Source organism: Chiloscyllium plagiosum, chromosome 19, assembly GCF_004010195.1.
Source record: "Chiloscyllium plagiosum isolate BGI_BamShark_2017 chromosome 19, ASM401019v2, whole genome shotgun sequence".
NCBI lineage: Eukaryota > Metazoa > Chordata > Chondrichthyes > Orectolobiformes > Hemiscylliidae > Chiloscyllium > Chiloscyllium plagiosum.
Window position 1 is genome coordinate 26256763 of NC_057728.1, and position 18152 is coordinate 26274914.

The window sequence follows — 18152 nt, forward strand, 5'->3', positions numbered from 1 at the left end:
CACAGAGGGTGGTATGTGTATGGAATGAGTTGCCAGAGGAGGTGGTGGAGGCTGGTACAATTGCAACATTTAAGAGGCATTTGGATGGGTATATGAATAGGAAGGTTTGGATGGATATAGGCCGGGTGCTGGCAAGTGAGACTAGATTGGGTTAGGATATCAGGTCGGCATGGACAGGTTGGACCAAAGGGTCTGTTTCCATGCTGTACATCTCAATGACTCTATGACTTTAACTTGATGGTGCTCTGACAATTGGATCTCATGCTTTTGTTACTCGGTCCTGATAACTCAAGTCCTGCAAGCACTAAATGCAGACTTAAAAGTTATAAAAGGTTTTGAGTTTTGAAAGAAAATTTGCAGCAGCATATCCATAAATTGTAACTTCAGCAACATCTGTTTCATTTGGACAAGATGAAAGCTGCAAATAAAGAATGTAGTCACATGGTAATAAATACCTGGCAAGTGTCTAATCCCCAATTAATGGCACTTCGGCAAAAAATGGAGTGCATTCGCCCACAACTTAAAAATTCTTCATACAAGATTTTTTAAAGGGATGTAAGAAAGAAATGTACTTCAGCAAATATCTAGCCCACTCCTGATATTATAGTCCATTCTTACACATTTACAACAAACATTAAAAACTTTGTACATACTGACAGTAGATTCAGGCTTTCAGAATAATGTAGACAATGAAAAGCTTTACTCTATATCCGGCTTATGCTGTACCTGATGTGAAGGTGTTTCATGTGACAATGTAAAATTGTTTCCTTCCATGCAATCAACATCCTATGTCAAAAATAACTAAGAACATAACTAAGTGATGTACAGAATGATCACTTTGGATTAATAGTGAACTGTTTTACTGTATGCAACATTAAATAGAAGCACTGTACACAAGATACCTTCTGCAGAAATGATTTCAGAAATCCCAATTTCACAAAAGCACTGACGTTTTGTTCCAGGATTATATACTTACAAGCTGTGTATAAGAAATCAATCAAGTATCTTCTTAGATGTTAAGCCATGTTGCAAAGACTGAAGTCAACAGTAAAATCAGAATAAGTCAAATTTCAGGGAACCTATGCACAAAGTTGTGTGAGGTAAAGCTACAAGAAAATCCAGGAGGGCCTCAAGGAACCCAATTGTGTAAAAAAGTACATTTATACAAAAATTGTGATGCATAAATATGTAAAAAATGACTATTTTTCTATTTGTTCACACTTCACAGTGGCTTGTACAGCAAAAGACTGAAATATTTTGAAAGGTAGTTCAGAATATTTTTTGACTTAGCATGCTGTCTTCAGATGGATATGACACAGTCCACCATGTCATCATTGCACTCAACCATGTTCTCCAGGATTGCATGCTTCAGTGAGAAATCTCTTTCTGGATATGAGTGAGACTATTTTGTGCTGAACTGCCACATCCTCTGAGTTTACCATGTGGACAACAATGTCATGCTATGCCTTAAATTGTTTCAGTCATCCATCTCTCCTCGGTGACATTCACTTTTCGCTTTGTGCCATGGTTAGCCACTTGCTGTATCAACGTCATTTTGTTTTCAATCAACAGCACTTCTAACTTTCTAACTATAACCCTAAGAGTCATACTTATAGGGTTGAAATGTCCTTTCACAGGGAAATCTTGATGTCAAATGGTGGCTTGCCTGTATTTTTGCGCTCCAGCATGGTCTAACTCCAGTACAATTGGTTGGCATGATCATGTGATAAGTGTGCATGTGTTTAACTAGGTTAGAGATATCAGTCAGAATTTCAGTTTGACATGGGATTTCCTATTCCACCAGTGGGAATAGTTAACAACTTCACCACAACAGGAATTGCAGGTTGTCTCAACTTGATTTCGCGAAACTTCTCTGCATATAGCGTTAGTATTACATTATATGGGTATTGAGGAAATAATGATTCAAAATATTTCATAACAGTGCAATTCAGTCAGGACAATTGTTCAATATGCTGCCTAAAATACACTGTTGCACAAGGAATCCAAAAGAATAGAAATATTTTGTAAACTAAAATCATTACAATACTAGATTTTCTTTTCTTAGTGTAACGTTGCGTGAGACTTACTGATTGAATTAGATTGTAATTGATGTAAAATGTAGGAAAATCACTTCTCATAAATACAAAAATAAATTTATCAAATGAGAAGAGGGCACCACATACCTGGATACTATCAGTCAGTATTGGTTATATCTTGTTTCAATATGGTATCAGCTACTCTTGCATTAAACTTTTATGATTTCTTGCATAGTAAACAGAGAGGGTTGATATCAGGACCTAGAACAGTATCTTAAAAATCTATGGTTTGACCTTCATTGTTATTTTACTTATCTTTTTCTGTGTCTTTTTAATGATACAGCTCCACTGATAGTGTTGATTCAAAGTCCTAATGATAGTTGGACATAAGGAATAGGAGAGAATCAGGACTTTAATCAAGCCTGCCGAACTATTCTATAAGGTCATGGCTAATCTTTCCCGGGCCTCAACTCCTTTTTCATGCCAACTCCTCATAGCTCCTTGATGTTCCAAATATCTACCTGTCTCCTCTTTAAATAACAGCAGTGATCTAGTCTCCACAACTCTCTGAGGTAGAGAGTTCTCGACTTTTGCTACTAAGAAATTTCTTCACATCTTTGTTTTGTTTCAGTGTCCCTTTATTCCGTAAATATGTCCCTAGTTTGAGAACTCCCCCCTAGTCAGAATATCTTTCCAACATCTAACCTGTCAAACCTCCTCAAAATTGTCCATGTCTCAATAAGACGACCCCTCATTCTTCTAAATTCTACTCAAATAAAGACCTGAACTGTTTAGCCATTCGTGATATATCAACCCCTTCATCCAAGGAATCAATGTAGTGAATCTGTTTTGAACTGCCTCCACTGCCAGGATATGCTTTCTGAAATACAGGGACCAAAACTATACACATAACTCCAGGTACGGTCTCGCCAACAGCCTATGCAGTTGGAAGAAGACTCCCCTGTTCTTAAACTCTAACTCCTAGCAGTAAAGGCTGAAATTCCATTTGCCTTCTTCGTTATTTTCTTTTATTCATTCACAAGGTGTTGGTGATGCTGCTTAGGCCACTATTTATTGCTCATCCCCAGTTGCCCTTGAGAAGGTGATGGTGAACCGCCTTGTTGAACAGCTGTAATCCATTTGGTGTGGCTTGACCTACAATGCCATTAGGGAAAATGTTGTAGGAATTTTACCTAGTGATTCTGAAGGACCGGCAATATATTTCCTTGTCAGGGTTGTGAGTGGTATGGAGGGGAACTTGCTGGTGGTAGTGTTCCCATGTATCAGCTGCCCTTGTCATTCTGCATGGAAATGGTCATGGGTTTGGAAGTTGCTGTCTGAGGAACTTTGATGAATTTCTGCAGTGTGTTTTGTACACTGATGGTACATTCTGCTGCTGTTGTGCATCATTGTTAAGGGAGCTGACTTTTGTGTATGTGGTACTTTTTCAACCAATTGTTGTTCACAGCAAAGTGCAGGCTTTGGCATCTCAGGCGTGGGGTAGGTGGAGGGGCCTAGCAGCTCTGGAATATCCTGAGAGGAAGTATCTGTGGTCTTGTGGCAGTGCTTCCTCAGTATGGGTGCCTACTGGCACCACTCTGTCTCCCTGAGGGGAAGGAGCACCTGGAGCAAGGTTGAGGTCCCTTTATCCTCTCTTGCCTTGTCATCGGTGCTGAGCACTTACAATAAATTAGGTGTTGAATCAGGTACATATCCAGCAATACTCAGTTTGCTGAATTTGGCTCTCCATGGCAGCTGCCATCCTCTCCATGGAGTGAGCCAGACATTTGCAGGTCAGAGACAACATGGTGCTGATAACACTAATGGATCCTTCCATCCTTTGGTCCAATGCCTGTCTGTGCTTTTTGACAAAGTCAGTAATGGCTGAAAGTCTGGGATCATCTTCTGCCTGGGGTTGAGCAGGTGCTGGACACCAGTAATGTTCTGAGTGTTCGAGGCTTGGGAAGTTACTTCTTCAATCAGCTGTGGAAACACGTCACTGAAATAACCACCAGACTGTGCTCTTGAGTCTAATCCTGATAGGACAGCCACTGAAGTGTAAGTCTCTGAGCTAGTGGAGATGCAGATGAAAGCCTGCATCTCCTGACAGTTCAGTGGCATCCTCCTCAGAGGTGGAGGTGGAGCTGTGGATCTCTGGTGCTGGCCTCTTGGAGACTGAGGCTTCCTGGGTGCCATTACTGTCTCTTAAAGAGAACTCAGGTAATTAATTACATCTAAGGGAATAAAGCTTGTGCAGATTAAGAATGGGTTAGCACTTGTGGTAGTTGGAGAGCAGCAAACAAAATGAAGCTTTCTGGGTGGTCTGCCACAATGTCTCCTCATTCCCACATCAGCAGTCATGCTCTTCTCCAGCCAAATCAAATATTTTCTCTTCAAAAATAGTGTGGGAGAAGAAGATTGGCTGGCAGGAAACAGAATTTATGTAAATGTGCTTTTGCTTGATTGTTGGGGTATGGTGAGTGCAGAGGTCTGTGCCGGGTCTCAACTTTTTATAGTTCACATCAATGACTTAGGTGAAGGAAGACATGGCATGGTGCTAAATTTGCCACCAATGATGACACCAAGATAGGTAGAAAAGTGTGTGAAAAGACATACAGAGCTTAAAGACAAAAAGCTGAAAGATGGAATATCATATGAGACTATGTGATGTTGTTTACTGTGGAAGTAAAAATTAAAAAGCAGGGTGCAGAGGGATTTAGGTGTTCTGGTGCATGAGTCACAAACATTACTGTGCCTGAGGTTAATGGATGCAATCCTTTATTCCAAGAGAAATTGAACATATAAATGAGGATGGTATGCTTCTGTTATATTGGGCGTTGGTGGGACACCTCACAAATACTGTTTCCAGATTTGGTTTCCTGAGGATGTAAAAGCATTGGCAAGAATTGTGAGGCGGTTTACTAGACTAAAACCTGGGATAAATGGTTTGTCCTATGGAAATAGGACTGGACATATATCCACTGCACTTTAGCAGAATGAGGGGTGACTTGATTGAAGTATATAAGATCCTGAATTGTCTTGACAAAGTAGATTTGGAAAGGATGTTTCCTCTTGTGAGTTAGTCCAAAACTAGGTGGCATTAGTTTAAAATTAGGTGTCACCCTTTCAGGACAGAGCTGAGGAGAATATTTTTCTCTCAGAGGGCTGTGCAACTTTGGAACATTGCTTCAGAAGGCAGAGGAGGTGAGATGATTGAATTTTTTAAGGCAGAGGTGAATAAACTGTTATGGGCATCAAGGGATATCAGGGGTAAATGGGAATGTGGAATTCAAAACACAAACAGATCTGCAATGATATTATCAAATGGGATTTGGCTCCAGCCTTCCGGGCTGAATGGCCAACTTCTGCTGCTATTTGGTATGTTTTTCTGCAAGAACTTGCATTTATATAGCACAGTTCAGAATCTCAGTATAATTTAAAGTGTCTTACAACCAGTTAATTGCTTTTGAAGTTGTACTTACTTTTGTAATGTAGGGAAACATGCCAGCCAACTTACCCAGGGTAAAATCCTACAAACAGCAATGCAATAAATGCCTCAGATATTTTGTTTTACATGTTATTGATAGAAGGATAAATATGAACATGGACACCGGGAAGGTATTCCCTGCTGTTCTATGAAATAGTGTCATGAGACTTTTTTTATCCTATCTAAGGACTGATAGAGTCATAATTGTTACCTTTCATCTGAGAGAAGGTATCCCTGACTGTGCTGTGGTATCTCGGTACTCCATTGACATGTCAACATAACACACATACGAGAAAAGGTAGCCATATCAAGCACAGGGCCTTAATTTGAATACATTTATTTTGTATTTTAAGCAATTTTGTTATGTACTCTGCATATTAGTGGAATGGCCCAAAAACATATATGGCATGGCATACTTCAGAACCATAATGGACATGTATGTCCCACCTCCCATTTTTAATATATGTTTTGTGATGACAAAACATGTGCAACGTTACTGAAACGGAGTTGTTGCCTACTTGGTAAATTATGATGTGGAGATGTCAGTGTTGGACTGGGGTGGACAAAGCTGAAAATCACATGACACCAGGTTCTAGTTCAACAGGTTTATTTGGACTATAACCTTGTGTTGTGTGATTTTCAACTTGGTAAATTATGATTGAGGCAAATAATTAATACAGAGTGGAAAGAAACACCTCACTGTTCTGCATTCTGTAAATAGTGTCCTGCACTGGCCTCCTGGCAACAAATTGAATTTGAAACACATAACATTTGTTCACTGAGTTAGGTACGCATGATTAGCTGCTGCAGTGACATGGAGCAATGAAGGAATTGTATTAATTCGTTCGCTGAGTCAAAAATCAATGAACACTCCCAAACTGCATTCAGTCTCTCAGCACCCAATTTCTCCAGTGATAAAATGTCATATGACAGATAATACCTCCAATAGCTGCCATGTGACTAACCTTTTTCTCAGGCATCCCCCTGGCAACGATTAGTCTAATTTTTCAATATGCCCATCTCAGGGTAAAGCACTGTGCCATGGTAATACTCTTGTAAAATTGCCTCTTTATGATTCATTTAATCTATTACTCTCGTATTATATAGCTCTAATAGTTTTGTAGAACTCCAGTGCAAACTCTGAAAAGTAACTTTATGCTCTTAAGCTGCCAGTTGGATGATCAAGATGAACACCAAAAAGGACTTAGGTTGAAGCTATCAATGTTGAGGGTGATGGGCTTAGGTTAGGTTTTGAAAAATAACAAGAAGAAACTGCACCACAAATGCTTCAGTGGGGACCTTGCAAATGAGAAACACTGATTTCTCGACCCAATTCTTCCATCTGTGATGCTTCTGATTTTATGTTAATTTATTTTAATAGGGTTATAGAGTCATAGAGATGTACTGCACAGAAACAGACTGTTTGGTCCATGCCGACCAGATATCCTAGATAAATCTAGTCCCATTTGTCAGCATTTGGCCCATATCCCTCTAAACCCTTCCTATTCATATAGCCATCCAGATGCCTTTTAAATGTTGTAATTGTACCAGCCTCTACCATTTCCCCTGGCAGCTCATTCCATCTTTTGCATGAAAATGTTGCCCTTAGGTCCCTTTTTATATCTTTCCCCTCTCACCTTAAACCTATGCCCTCTAGTTCTGGACTCCCCCATCCCTGTGAAAAGATCTTGTCTATTCACCCTATCCATGTCCCTCCTGATTTTATCACCCTCCATAAGGTCATCCCACAGTTTCGGCCGCTCCAGGGAAAATAACCTCAGCCTATTCAACCTCTCCCTATAGCTCAAACCCTCCAACCCTGGCAACATCCTTGTAAATCTTTTCTGAACCTTTCAAGTTTCACAACATCCTTCTTATAGCAGTGAGACCAGAATTGCACACAATATCATTAAAGTGGCGTAACCAATGTCCTGTACTGCAGCAACATGACCTCCCAACTCCCATACTCAATGCACTGAATCAATAAAGGAAAGCATACCAGATGCCTTCTTCACCATCTATCCACTTTCAAGGAGCTATGAATCTGCATTCCAAGCATCTCTTTGTTCAGCAACACTCCCCAGGACCTTACCATTAAGTGTACAGGTCCTGCTCTGATTTGCCTATCCAAAATGCAGCACTAACATTTATCTAAATTAAACTCCATCTATCACTCCTTGGCCCATTGGCCATCTAATCAAGATCTCGTTGTAATCTGAGGTAACCTTTTTTGCTGTCCACTACACCTCCAATTTTGGTGTCATCTGCTGTTCGCAGCCAAATCAATTATATACATGACAAAAAGCAGTGGACCCAGCATAAATCCTTGTGGCACACCGATGGTCACAAGCCTCCAGTCTGAAAAACAACCCTCCACCACCACCCTCTGTCTTCTACCTTTGAACCAGTTCTGTATCAAAATGACTATTCTCTCTGTATTCCATGTGATCTTAATTTTGCTAACCAGTCTCCCATGGGGAACCTTGTCGAATGCCTTACTGAAGTTCATATAAATCACGTCCACCACTCTGTCCTTGTCAATCCTCTTTGTTACTCTTTCAAAAGTACTCGATTAGTATCTCCCCCATCTCCTGTGGTCCCACATATAGGTGGCCTTGCTAATCTTTAAGCGGCCCTATCCTCTCCTTAGTTATCCTTTTGTCCTTAATGTATTTATAAAATTCCTCTGGATTCTCCTTAACTCTATATGTCAAAGCTATCTCATGTCCCCTTTTTGCCCTCCAGATTTCCCTCTTAAGTATACTCCTGCCACCTTTATATTCACTAAGGACTCACCCGATCCCTGCTGTCTATACCTAACATATGCTTCCTTCTTATTCTTGACCAAACCCTCAATTTCTCTGGTCATCCACCATTCCCTACACCTACCAGCCTTGCCTTTCACCCTAACAGGAACACACTGCCTCTGGACTCTTGTTGTCTCAATTTTGAAGGCTTCCCATTTTCCAGCCATCCTTTTTCCTGCAAACATCTGCCCCCAATCAACTTCTGAAAATTCTTGCTTAATGCCATCAAACTTGGCCTTTCACCAATTTAGAACTTTAACTTTTAGATCCTGTCTATCCTTTTCCATTACATGTTTAAAACTAATAGAATTATGGTCACTGGCCCTAAAGTGCTCCCCCACTGACACCTCAGTCACCTGCCCTGCCTTATTTCCCAAGAGTAGGTTAAGTTTTGCACCTTCTCTAGTAGGTACTTCCACATACTGAATCAGAAAATTGTCTTGTACACACTTAACAAATTCCTCTCCATCTAAACTCTTAACACTATGGCAGTCCCAGTCTCTGTTTTGAAAGTTAAAATCCCCTACCATAGCCACCCTATTATTCTTACAGATAACTGAAATCTCTTTGGGAATTTGTTTCTCAATTTCCTGCTAACTATTGGGGGATTTATAGTACAATCCTAATAAAGTGAATATTCCTTTTTTACTTCTCAGCTGCACCCAACAAACTTCCATGGATGTATTCCCAGGAATATCCTCCCTAAGTACAGCCATAATGTTATCCCTAATCAAAAATACCACTCCCCTTCCTCTCTTGCACCCCTCTCTTTCCTTCCTATAGCATCTATACCTTGGAACATTAAGCTGCCAGTCCTGTTGATCCCTGAGCCACATCACTGTAATCGCTATCAATTCCCAGTTCCATGTTCCCAACGATGCCCTGAGTTCATCTACTTTACCTGTTAGGCCTCTTGCATGGAAATTACCTCTTTATCCCCCCCCCAGACCTTACTAGTTTAAATGCTCCCAAGCAGTCTAACAAATCTCCCCACAATTACATTAGTCCCCTTCCCAATTCAGGGGCAATCTGTCCTTCATAATCAGGTCACTTGTACCCGAGAATCCAAAAAAGTGATCCCTTCTTCCTTGCATCAGCTCCTCAACTGTGCATTCATCTGCTCTATTCTGCTATTGCTATCCTTGTAGCACCAGGAGTAATCCAGATATTCCTATGCTCGAGGACCTCCTTTTTAAATTCCTGCCTAACTTTCTATATTCTCTCCTCAGAATCTCATCTTTTTCTCTTCCTATATTGTTAGTTCCAATGTGTACAACAATTTCCTGCTGGTCCCTGTGCCCTTTGAGAATATTCTGCACCCTCTTTGAGATATCCTTGATACTGGCACCAGAGAGGCATTACAGCATTCTGATTTCTTGCCTCTGACTAGAGACCCCCATCACAATTGATCACTTAGAACCTGAAGTACCCCTCGTTACATTAGAGCCGTTCTCGGTACCAGAAACTTGGCTGTTTGTGCTACATTCCCCTGAGAGTCCATTATGCCCTACATTTTCCAAAAAGCAAACTTGTTTGAGATAGGGATCGCCACAGCAGAGTCCTGCACTATCCACCTCCCTCTCCAACCTTTCCTGGAGGTAACCCATCTACCTAAATGTATCTGTGGTTTTTATCCCTTCCTATAACTGCCATTCATCCCACCTGCTAGCTCCTGTAAATTACTCATTGCCTCTAACTCTTGCTCCAACTGATCCATGTGATCTGATAGGATTCAAAACCAAAGACACTTTGGGTAGATATAATCATCAGTAACATGGAAACTCTCCCTGATTTCCCACATCTGACAGGAAGAACATATCACTCTATTAGAGGCCATCTTTGCACTTTAACAATCTACAGTTCCAAAAAATAGCACAGTCTTACTGCTCTAAAAAACACTGCTCCAGGCTAACTTAGTAACTATGTAATCACCAGAAAGTTAGAAATACCTTAGATTAGAATGCTGACCCTTCTGTTTGATTCTCAGATTAGTAATCCCCTCAAACTGAAGCTCCCCATCAAAAGCACAGCTTCATGATATTTATTGTTAGGTCTGAAGAATTGAAAGAAATAACTTTGATTACCTATTAAAGGGAAACATGGAAGCAAGAATCTCTCAGTAACAGTAAAGTACCAGGAGTAGAGAAATATTGGAATCGAGTGTGCAAAATCCAAGCAATCCACAAGAAATTGATGCATGAGAGAGTGAAGTCTCTAATGAAAAAGATAATGATTCAAGAATGTGAATATTGTAACAGAATGTGAAAAAGGCTCGAGCCCATGGAATCTCTATGTAAATAGATAATGAGTCAGAGCATGAGCCATCAGCTGCAGCGCAAGTTTCTCATTGTTATATTTGTTACTTTTCAGACCCATGACGTTCGATGTATATCCTTTCTGTCAGTCGTGCTTTCAGCCTCTGATGCAACTTGTATCATTGAGTCATACAGCACAGAAACAGGCTCTTAGGTCCAATCAGTCAATTTCAAGCTAAACTAGTCCCACCTGCCTACTCCTGGTCCATATCCCTCCAAACATTTCCTATTCACTTACTTATCCAAATGTCTTTCTAACATTGTAATAGTACTCATATCCACCTGTTCCTCAGCAAGTTCATTCCATTCGTGAACCACCCTCTGTGTAAAAAATTCTCCCTACATGTCTTTTTTAAATCTCTCTCCTCTCACCTGAAAAATGTACCCCCTAGTCTTGAAATCCCCCATTGTAGGGAAAAGACAATTACCATTAACTTTAGCTATACTCCTCAGTATTCTATAAACTTCACTTTCTCTCTCCTCCATTTCTGTCTTTAGCCATGCTTCAGTGAAATAGAACAAAGAGGCCAAAGAGCTGAGGAGATACCCTAATCCTCCAGATCCATGAATAACTGAAATGTAACATCAAAGATATTGAACCTTTCTGACCTGATGCCGATCACTATCTGCTCTGATAGTAAGTTTTGTGGTCCTCATAGTCCTCAATGTTAGAATTATGGTGCCAATGACATTGGTTGCAATTTCCCTATTTTAATTACAAAATGATCATAGTAGCTAACTTCCTCAATGTCATAATCCTACCAATTAAAATTGCATGGGTAGAAACATGTTACAAGTGAGTCATGGCTCTCTTTTCACAGTCCTGCCCTGACCAAGCCAGAGGGAGTGGGTTTAAAATCAAGCCTTCTGTTTATGTCTCCTCTCCCTCCTTCTCCTATATTTCTTGTCATTCTCCCTTTCTATTTATTTTTCTCCATCTCATGCCATAGTTTCTTCCTCAGTTCTCGTCTACTATTTTCTCTTATTTATCCTGATTGTCTAAGCTTTTATTCCTGAAAGGTTTTCTCCAATGAACCAGAGGGGAGATGAGAAGAAAGTTCTTTGCTGAGCAACTTATTCCCTGGAGTGCACTATCTGAAAAGGTAGGGAAAGCAGATTGGATAATGGTTTCCAAAATGGAGTTGGACAAATACCTCAAACAAAAGATTTGCTTGGCAACCAGGAAGTGCAGCACAGTGGGAAGAATTGAATAGTTGCTTCACAATTCAGACACAGGCACAGTGGGTTAAATTACCTTTTTAGCTGTTGTATAATGCTATCTGTCTTGCCCATTTGTTTCATCTTTATTCTCCTTCCGGTCATTATTTCTCCCTCTCTAATGTTTCTTCCAGCTGCTGTTATCACTCTTCTTCCAATTGTCCTGTTTTTCTCTCATTTTTTTCATTCTTACTGATATTTTTCTGTTCCTCCTTATATTTCTCCACAATTCTGTTTCTGTCCTACGTATCTGTCCCTCTGGTCTTATCTCTATCCTCGCTCGCCTGTCTGCTTTCACATATCAGGTATTTTCAGTGATACTGAACTAATTAGAATATAATTAGTTCTATTACTTTTTCCCAATCTGATGGACATACCGACTCAGTTTATGCATCCAGACCATGTTAATGTATCCACTAACCTGACACTGGAACAGACTCCAGCATTCTCAGGGAGGTAAAAACAATGACTGCAGATGCTGGAAACCAGATTCTGGATTAGTGATGCTGGAAGAGCACAGCAGTTCAGGCAGCATCCGAGGAGCTGCACCTTGGATGCTGCCTGAACTGCTGTGCTCTTCCAGCATCACTAATCCAACATTCTCAGCTAATCCATACTGCCCAGTTACCGTATGGATCTGCAAGGCTTTATTGCTGCAAGGCAACATTTTATTCAAATGGGACAGGACTTTTCCTTTAAAAGCTGTGCTGCCGATGAATAAACAGGCTAACAGACTCAAACTGTTGTTAGTTTTGGGATGTTAAAACAATCCTAATCACGTATTAATCACATAAGAGACGCACCACTGATTTCAGCATGGAGTAGATCTCAGCATTTATGTATGTGAAATATTTACATAAAAGGTGCATAGGTTCAAACTCGTAAATGTATATGCTGGAGCACCAACTATCACATATATTCATTCATATAGTCCACGTAAAAACGCACAAAACTACTGGAGAGTTCACATCGCACAAATATCGATTATAAGTATCACCGTCCCGCTACATTTCCCCGGATTTCTGCTGCTCACTGCAGGCAGCGCTGGCTACGTGTTGCCAACAGAAAGGACGACTCACCAGATCTTTTGATGTTCCCAATCTTTTCAGCCCATCCAGAGGGAGCAAGTCTGCTGAATCTTTATGAATAAACTGTGTGGCTTGCTTTAGCCGCCTCTGCTGGTGCAAGATAGCTTTGTCCCTGATTTCCATTTCATTTTTCTTCAGATTGGACATTGCTGCTGCAATTATTCCCCTCTCGCTTGCTTCCGCACTGTTACCCTGTCCTAATGCTCTCCGCTAACACTTTGCTCTGCAGCTCGCTGGCTCTGGGGCTTTCTCCTCCCTCCCCCAGGGTGTCTGCCTGCAACATACGTCACGATCAACACATTTCCCGAAATACCAAAACAAATCACCAGAAGAGATATGTAGGAATATAGAAAGCAGCAAATGAAAAAAAATACTGAGGTAGGAGAAGGTAAAATGCTACCAGCACCTTATCGATTAGGACCAGCTTTTTTTTTATTGTTAGGGGTCAGAATTGTTTTCAACACTGAATGAATAGGTGAATGGACTAATGCCAGCAAAACTATTCCACCCAGGCAGAATCAAGGCTTACCGAACAGAAACTCTGACTGAATAGTAAACAAATCATTAAAATCAGAGATCTCGTTGCTTCTTATTTCCTTTCCACGTTGTTATTTATATATTTCCAGCTGATTTGGAAATTGGATGAATATTTTAGAGATTTTACTGAGGAGTCACAAAACTGACTTTCACAAAATACCACGACTGCTCGGATTAAGAGATATATCTCACGTAACAACGCAGCCCAGGTAGCAACGTAGAATTGTAAAATCTTCAGCATTTCGAATCATTCCCTCCTCGGATTCGTTTCGGGCAAATTGCTTGCTGTTCTGGTGCTTGTCTCAATTGATTTGTGAAACTGTGAATGTTGTAACCGATTTCATTTCAATATAAATCCTGAAAATCTGTTTAGTTTTGTTCATTAATTTAAATATCGTTAAATTCCATTGTGAAAAAACGTTGTTTGATTCCCACCCTCCCTTGGTCATCTAACCTGATACTTGGAAGTCGGTGAATGGGCACTATATACAAGTATCGTTTTGCTGTGTTTGCATCAGTTTCAGTGCTATTGAGGTGCAAATGAAATTTGATGTGTTTCGTTTTACAGAAGGATAGAGAGAAATCAGCTCCTTGATGACTATTAACAGCACTTCCAGTGAACAGACTATTTGACGGCGCATCCTGCCGTTTGCAATGTGATATGGTTCCCAAATGGATAATTTCTCCTGAGTGGAACTTCACACCAACTGAAAAGAATATTTTACCGTAAGAGTTAGCTTCCTTTGATCACATCACAATAGGATAAATGGATTTAACCTTTTATAAAACAATGGTTAGGCCTCAGTTTTTTAAAATTGCTTTCAGTCCTGGCACCAAATTTTACTAATTCTTATAGAACATCAAGGCCTTGGAGATGATGCAGAGAATGGAGGATGATGTCAGGGATAAAGCACTTGCACAGTGTGAGGAGACTGGAGACACTGGGATTGTTCTCCAGCCTGCAGAGAAAATTAATAGATGCGATAGAGGTGATTAAAATCATGAACAGATTTGAGAGATAAAACACTCCCAGTGACAGAAGGGTTAGTAATCAGTGGGCAGAGATTGAAGATGTTTGGGATAAAAATTAGATGCCACGTGGGCAAAATGTGATCTGAAATGTATTGGGTCAGAATGGGTGATAGGGACAGAGACAAATTTACTTGCAATTTTCAAAAGGGAAATCAATAAATAGTTGGGGGAAAGATTTGGGGGATTATAGGCAAATAACAAGAGAGTGGGACAAACTGGGTGACTGCAAAAAGATTGGCACAGTCACAGAAGGCTGAATCTTGTATCGTTCTTTAATTCAATAATAACTGAAGGTAACTATCATACTACAACGCCATAGATCAACCATATACATTTAGAGCACAGAAAGCACTCAGGGAATTATTAGCATTCACTCTCCATAGCACAGAACCACAAAGTCCTGAATATAATAAATAGAAGTAACAGGAGCCTATTCAACCTAAAGAGTCTCTCTGCCTTTCGGTAAGATCATGGTTGATCCAATTGTGGCCTTAAATCTACTCTGTTGCCCATTCTCCATAACCTCCATCTAAATAGAATCACACATTTGTAAACAAATTGCTATTTCCCAAGTTCACCTCTCTGACTGGCCTTCAATGTATTGTAATTGCAGCACCAAGAATGATACTCCAGGAGCTACCCACCCTGAGCACCATTCCATGGTAGAACTCTGTCTCAGGGAGTGCTACTCTTTCCTGAATGCCTAGTGTAGCATAACATCATGTCACTGTGGGAGTATCACATGTTAGAAAGTCTTCAAATAATTGAAACTCTTAATTTTTAGTGAACAACAGCATAAGAAAAAAAAACAAACAGAAAAAACTCCACATGCTTCTGAGAACAAACAGGAGAGTTTGCCTTTCAAATGGCAACAAATGTGTAGTCAATGAGAGATCATTACGACAAGTTCATATTATTGGAACCATCTATCAATTACCTTCTGTGTGGCTTGATGCATTAAACATTACATTGTTGTATCATGGTGAAGGTGAAGGTAGGATTATACAGCACACTTTGTCTGGAGGGTACTGCAAGATTCCCCCAGTCTGATCCAATGGCCCCTCACTGGAGCCTCTACTGCACCAAGAATTGGCTGTGTTGTATGTACATGGGTGTCAGGAGTTGCAGCGGTGGTTGCAGACTTTCTCTCCCTGTAACCATTCTTGTGAGACATTGGTCTTGAAATAAAGCAGGAATGTGTGAGTTCGCAAGCTTATAGGCATTGTGACATCTTACAGGCTTCTAACCTGTGGCGCTGATGATCACAGATGACTTGTACATTCACTGAGTGGCACCCTTTTCTACTGATGAAGTCAGCTCCGTGATGGTATGGTGCTCTCTCAGTGCAGGGCTGGAAAACTGGACTTTTTTTCTTGAAGTAGAGAATCCCCTTTTTCTAATCCCACCATACTTTCCCATTGGATTTGCCATTGCCCACACCATTCAGGAACTGGGAACATTTAGTCCTTTATAACCAGCCAAAAAAAGTGTTGAAAATATTTCTCCAAGGTTTGGATGAACACCACTAAATCATCAATGTAGGCATGAGATTACATTGCACTTCAATAACTATGTTGGTTAGTCATTGGAAAGTTGCAGTTGTATTTTTCATTCAGAACAGCAACATTGAGTACAGGAGCTGGGAGGTCATGTTACGGCTGTACAGGACATTAGTTCGGCCATTTTTGGAATATTGCATGCAATTCTGGTCTCCTCCTTCAGGAAGGATGTTGTGAAACTTGAAAATATTCAGAAAAGATTTACAAGGATGTTGCCAGGGTTGGAGGATTTAAGTTATAGGGAGAGGCTGAACAGGCTGGGGCCATTTTCACTGGATTGTCAAAGGCTGCGGGTGACTTTACAGAGGTTTATAAAATCCTGAGGGGCATGGATAGGATAAATCGACAAGGTATTTTCTCTGGGTTGAGGGAGTACAGAAGTAGATGGCATAGGTTTAGGTTGAGATGGAAAAGATTTCAAAGGACCTAAGGGGCAACGTCTTCATGCAAAGGGTGGTGCGTGTATGGAATGAACTGCCAGAGGAAGTTAGTGGAGGCTGATACAATTGCAACATTTAAAAGGCATCTAGATAGGTATATGAATAGGAAGGGTTTAGAAGGATGTCAGCCAAGTACTGGCAAGTGGGACTAGATTAATTTAGAATATCTGGCCAGTATGGATGAGTTGGACCAAAGGGTCTGTTTCCATGCTGTACATTTCTATGACACTATGATTCTGTGACTTTACATTAATAATACCCATTCAGAATTAAAACATAGATATGTCTTTCCATTTATGAAGAAAAGTCATTTCAGACTTGTGATGCAAACTTTAGGTTGAATCTCACAGAAATCGATATTATTTTTATTGAGATTCATGGAGGGTTTCTCTCCGTAAGGCACAGTGAATTTTTTCATGCTGTTGTTAAAGAGCCACATTATGAAATAGCCACGATGCCGCCATCTGTACTAGCCTAAATCTCCTTCTTACAGTTGGTGGATATATTCACCACTGCCAGATTATGCCAGGATTCCTGGTGGTAGGGCCATTTTTAAAATGCTATTCTGGACCTGGTCGATGACTGATAGTGTGGAGTTGCCCTGCACAGTCAGTGTCATGTCCCCAGGACATGGCACATAAGGGGAAATTACCCCCAGCTTTGTGGACAAGGAACTCAAGGTAGATGGTGCTGCAGAGGAGGGTTGTCCTGTTCATCCAGGACTGGCAGAGGAGACCACAATACCAGGCTCTGCCAGCCTGGTTGAGATTGCCACCTAGGTCAGTGCAGTATCAGCTAGCTGGAGGAACATACAGCAATGCTACAGGGAGGTGAGTGGCCTTCTGTGCTCTGCCAGTGTAAGTACCACCATATTCTCTCTTCTACCTCACAATCACACTCTCACTGCTACTGCATGTCCCTCCCATCAAGACTCATGCTCTGTCTCACTGTCACATGTAACATCTTCCTCCACACTCTCTCACCCTCTCAATACCTCAAACCACTAACTCTGCATGGCTCCTACACCTCCTACCCAGTTATTCAGGTCATTTCTCCCCCATTTCCCCCCCACCCACCTGCAACCTGCCCCCACCCGTAACCTCCCCCCACCTGCACTAACACTAAGAGCTGCGCCACACAATTTCATCCAATCCAATCTCTCCCTTTGATTCTAGGAGGAAATGGCATGCAGCGGAGCAGTACACGCTGAGAGTGATGGTGGGATGTGTGATGTTTGGCTCCTCTCCCTCTACAAGTGGCTGATGGACCATGCTCATAGCCCGGAACCAGTATCGGAAGAAGTCCTCGACTGACTGTATCTGTTCTCCCTGACACGCCCTCTGGACTTGACCAAAGACTTTAACTTGAGACATGGTCATTTGGTTAAAGAACATTCAATGTGTTTACCATGTAGGCTACTGGTGCATGCTGTAGGTGTTTGATTGAGATAGAATGGTGCTGAATGGCAAACTGTTCACCTTAACTGGTAACTGCTGACAACATGTTAAAGTGCCTGAATTTCTTCCTGCATTGAGCAGCAAAGCATGACAGAATTACTGTGAACCTTTAAGCTCTAGCTGATGAGGTAAATCACAAAAGAAGCAAGGCTGGGACATAGCAATATCAGGTTTCG

General features: G+C 40.9%; 1 protein-coding gene across 1 annotated transcript in view; it reads right to left on the bottom strand.

The window, feature by feature from the left end:
- Positions 1–13488, bottom strand: part of nrip2 (nuclear receptor interacting protein 2) — a 66213-nt gene extending 52725 nt beyond the window's left edge. Inside the window, exon 1 of the mRNA XM_043709403.1 lies at positions 12943–13488. Coding sequence (XP_043565338.1) covers positions 12943–13098 — 156 coding nt within the window. The 5' untranslated portion in view covers positions 13099–13488. The remainder of the gene's footprint in view (positions 1–12942) is intronic.
- Between the last annotated feature and the right edge of the window lie 4664 nt (positions 13489–18152).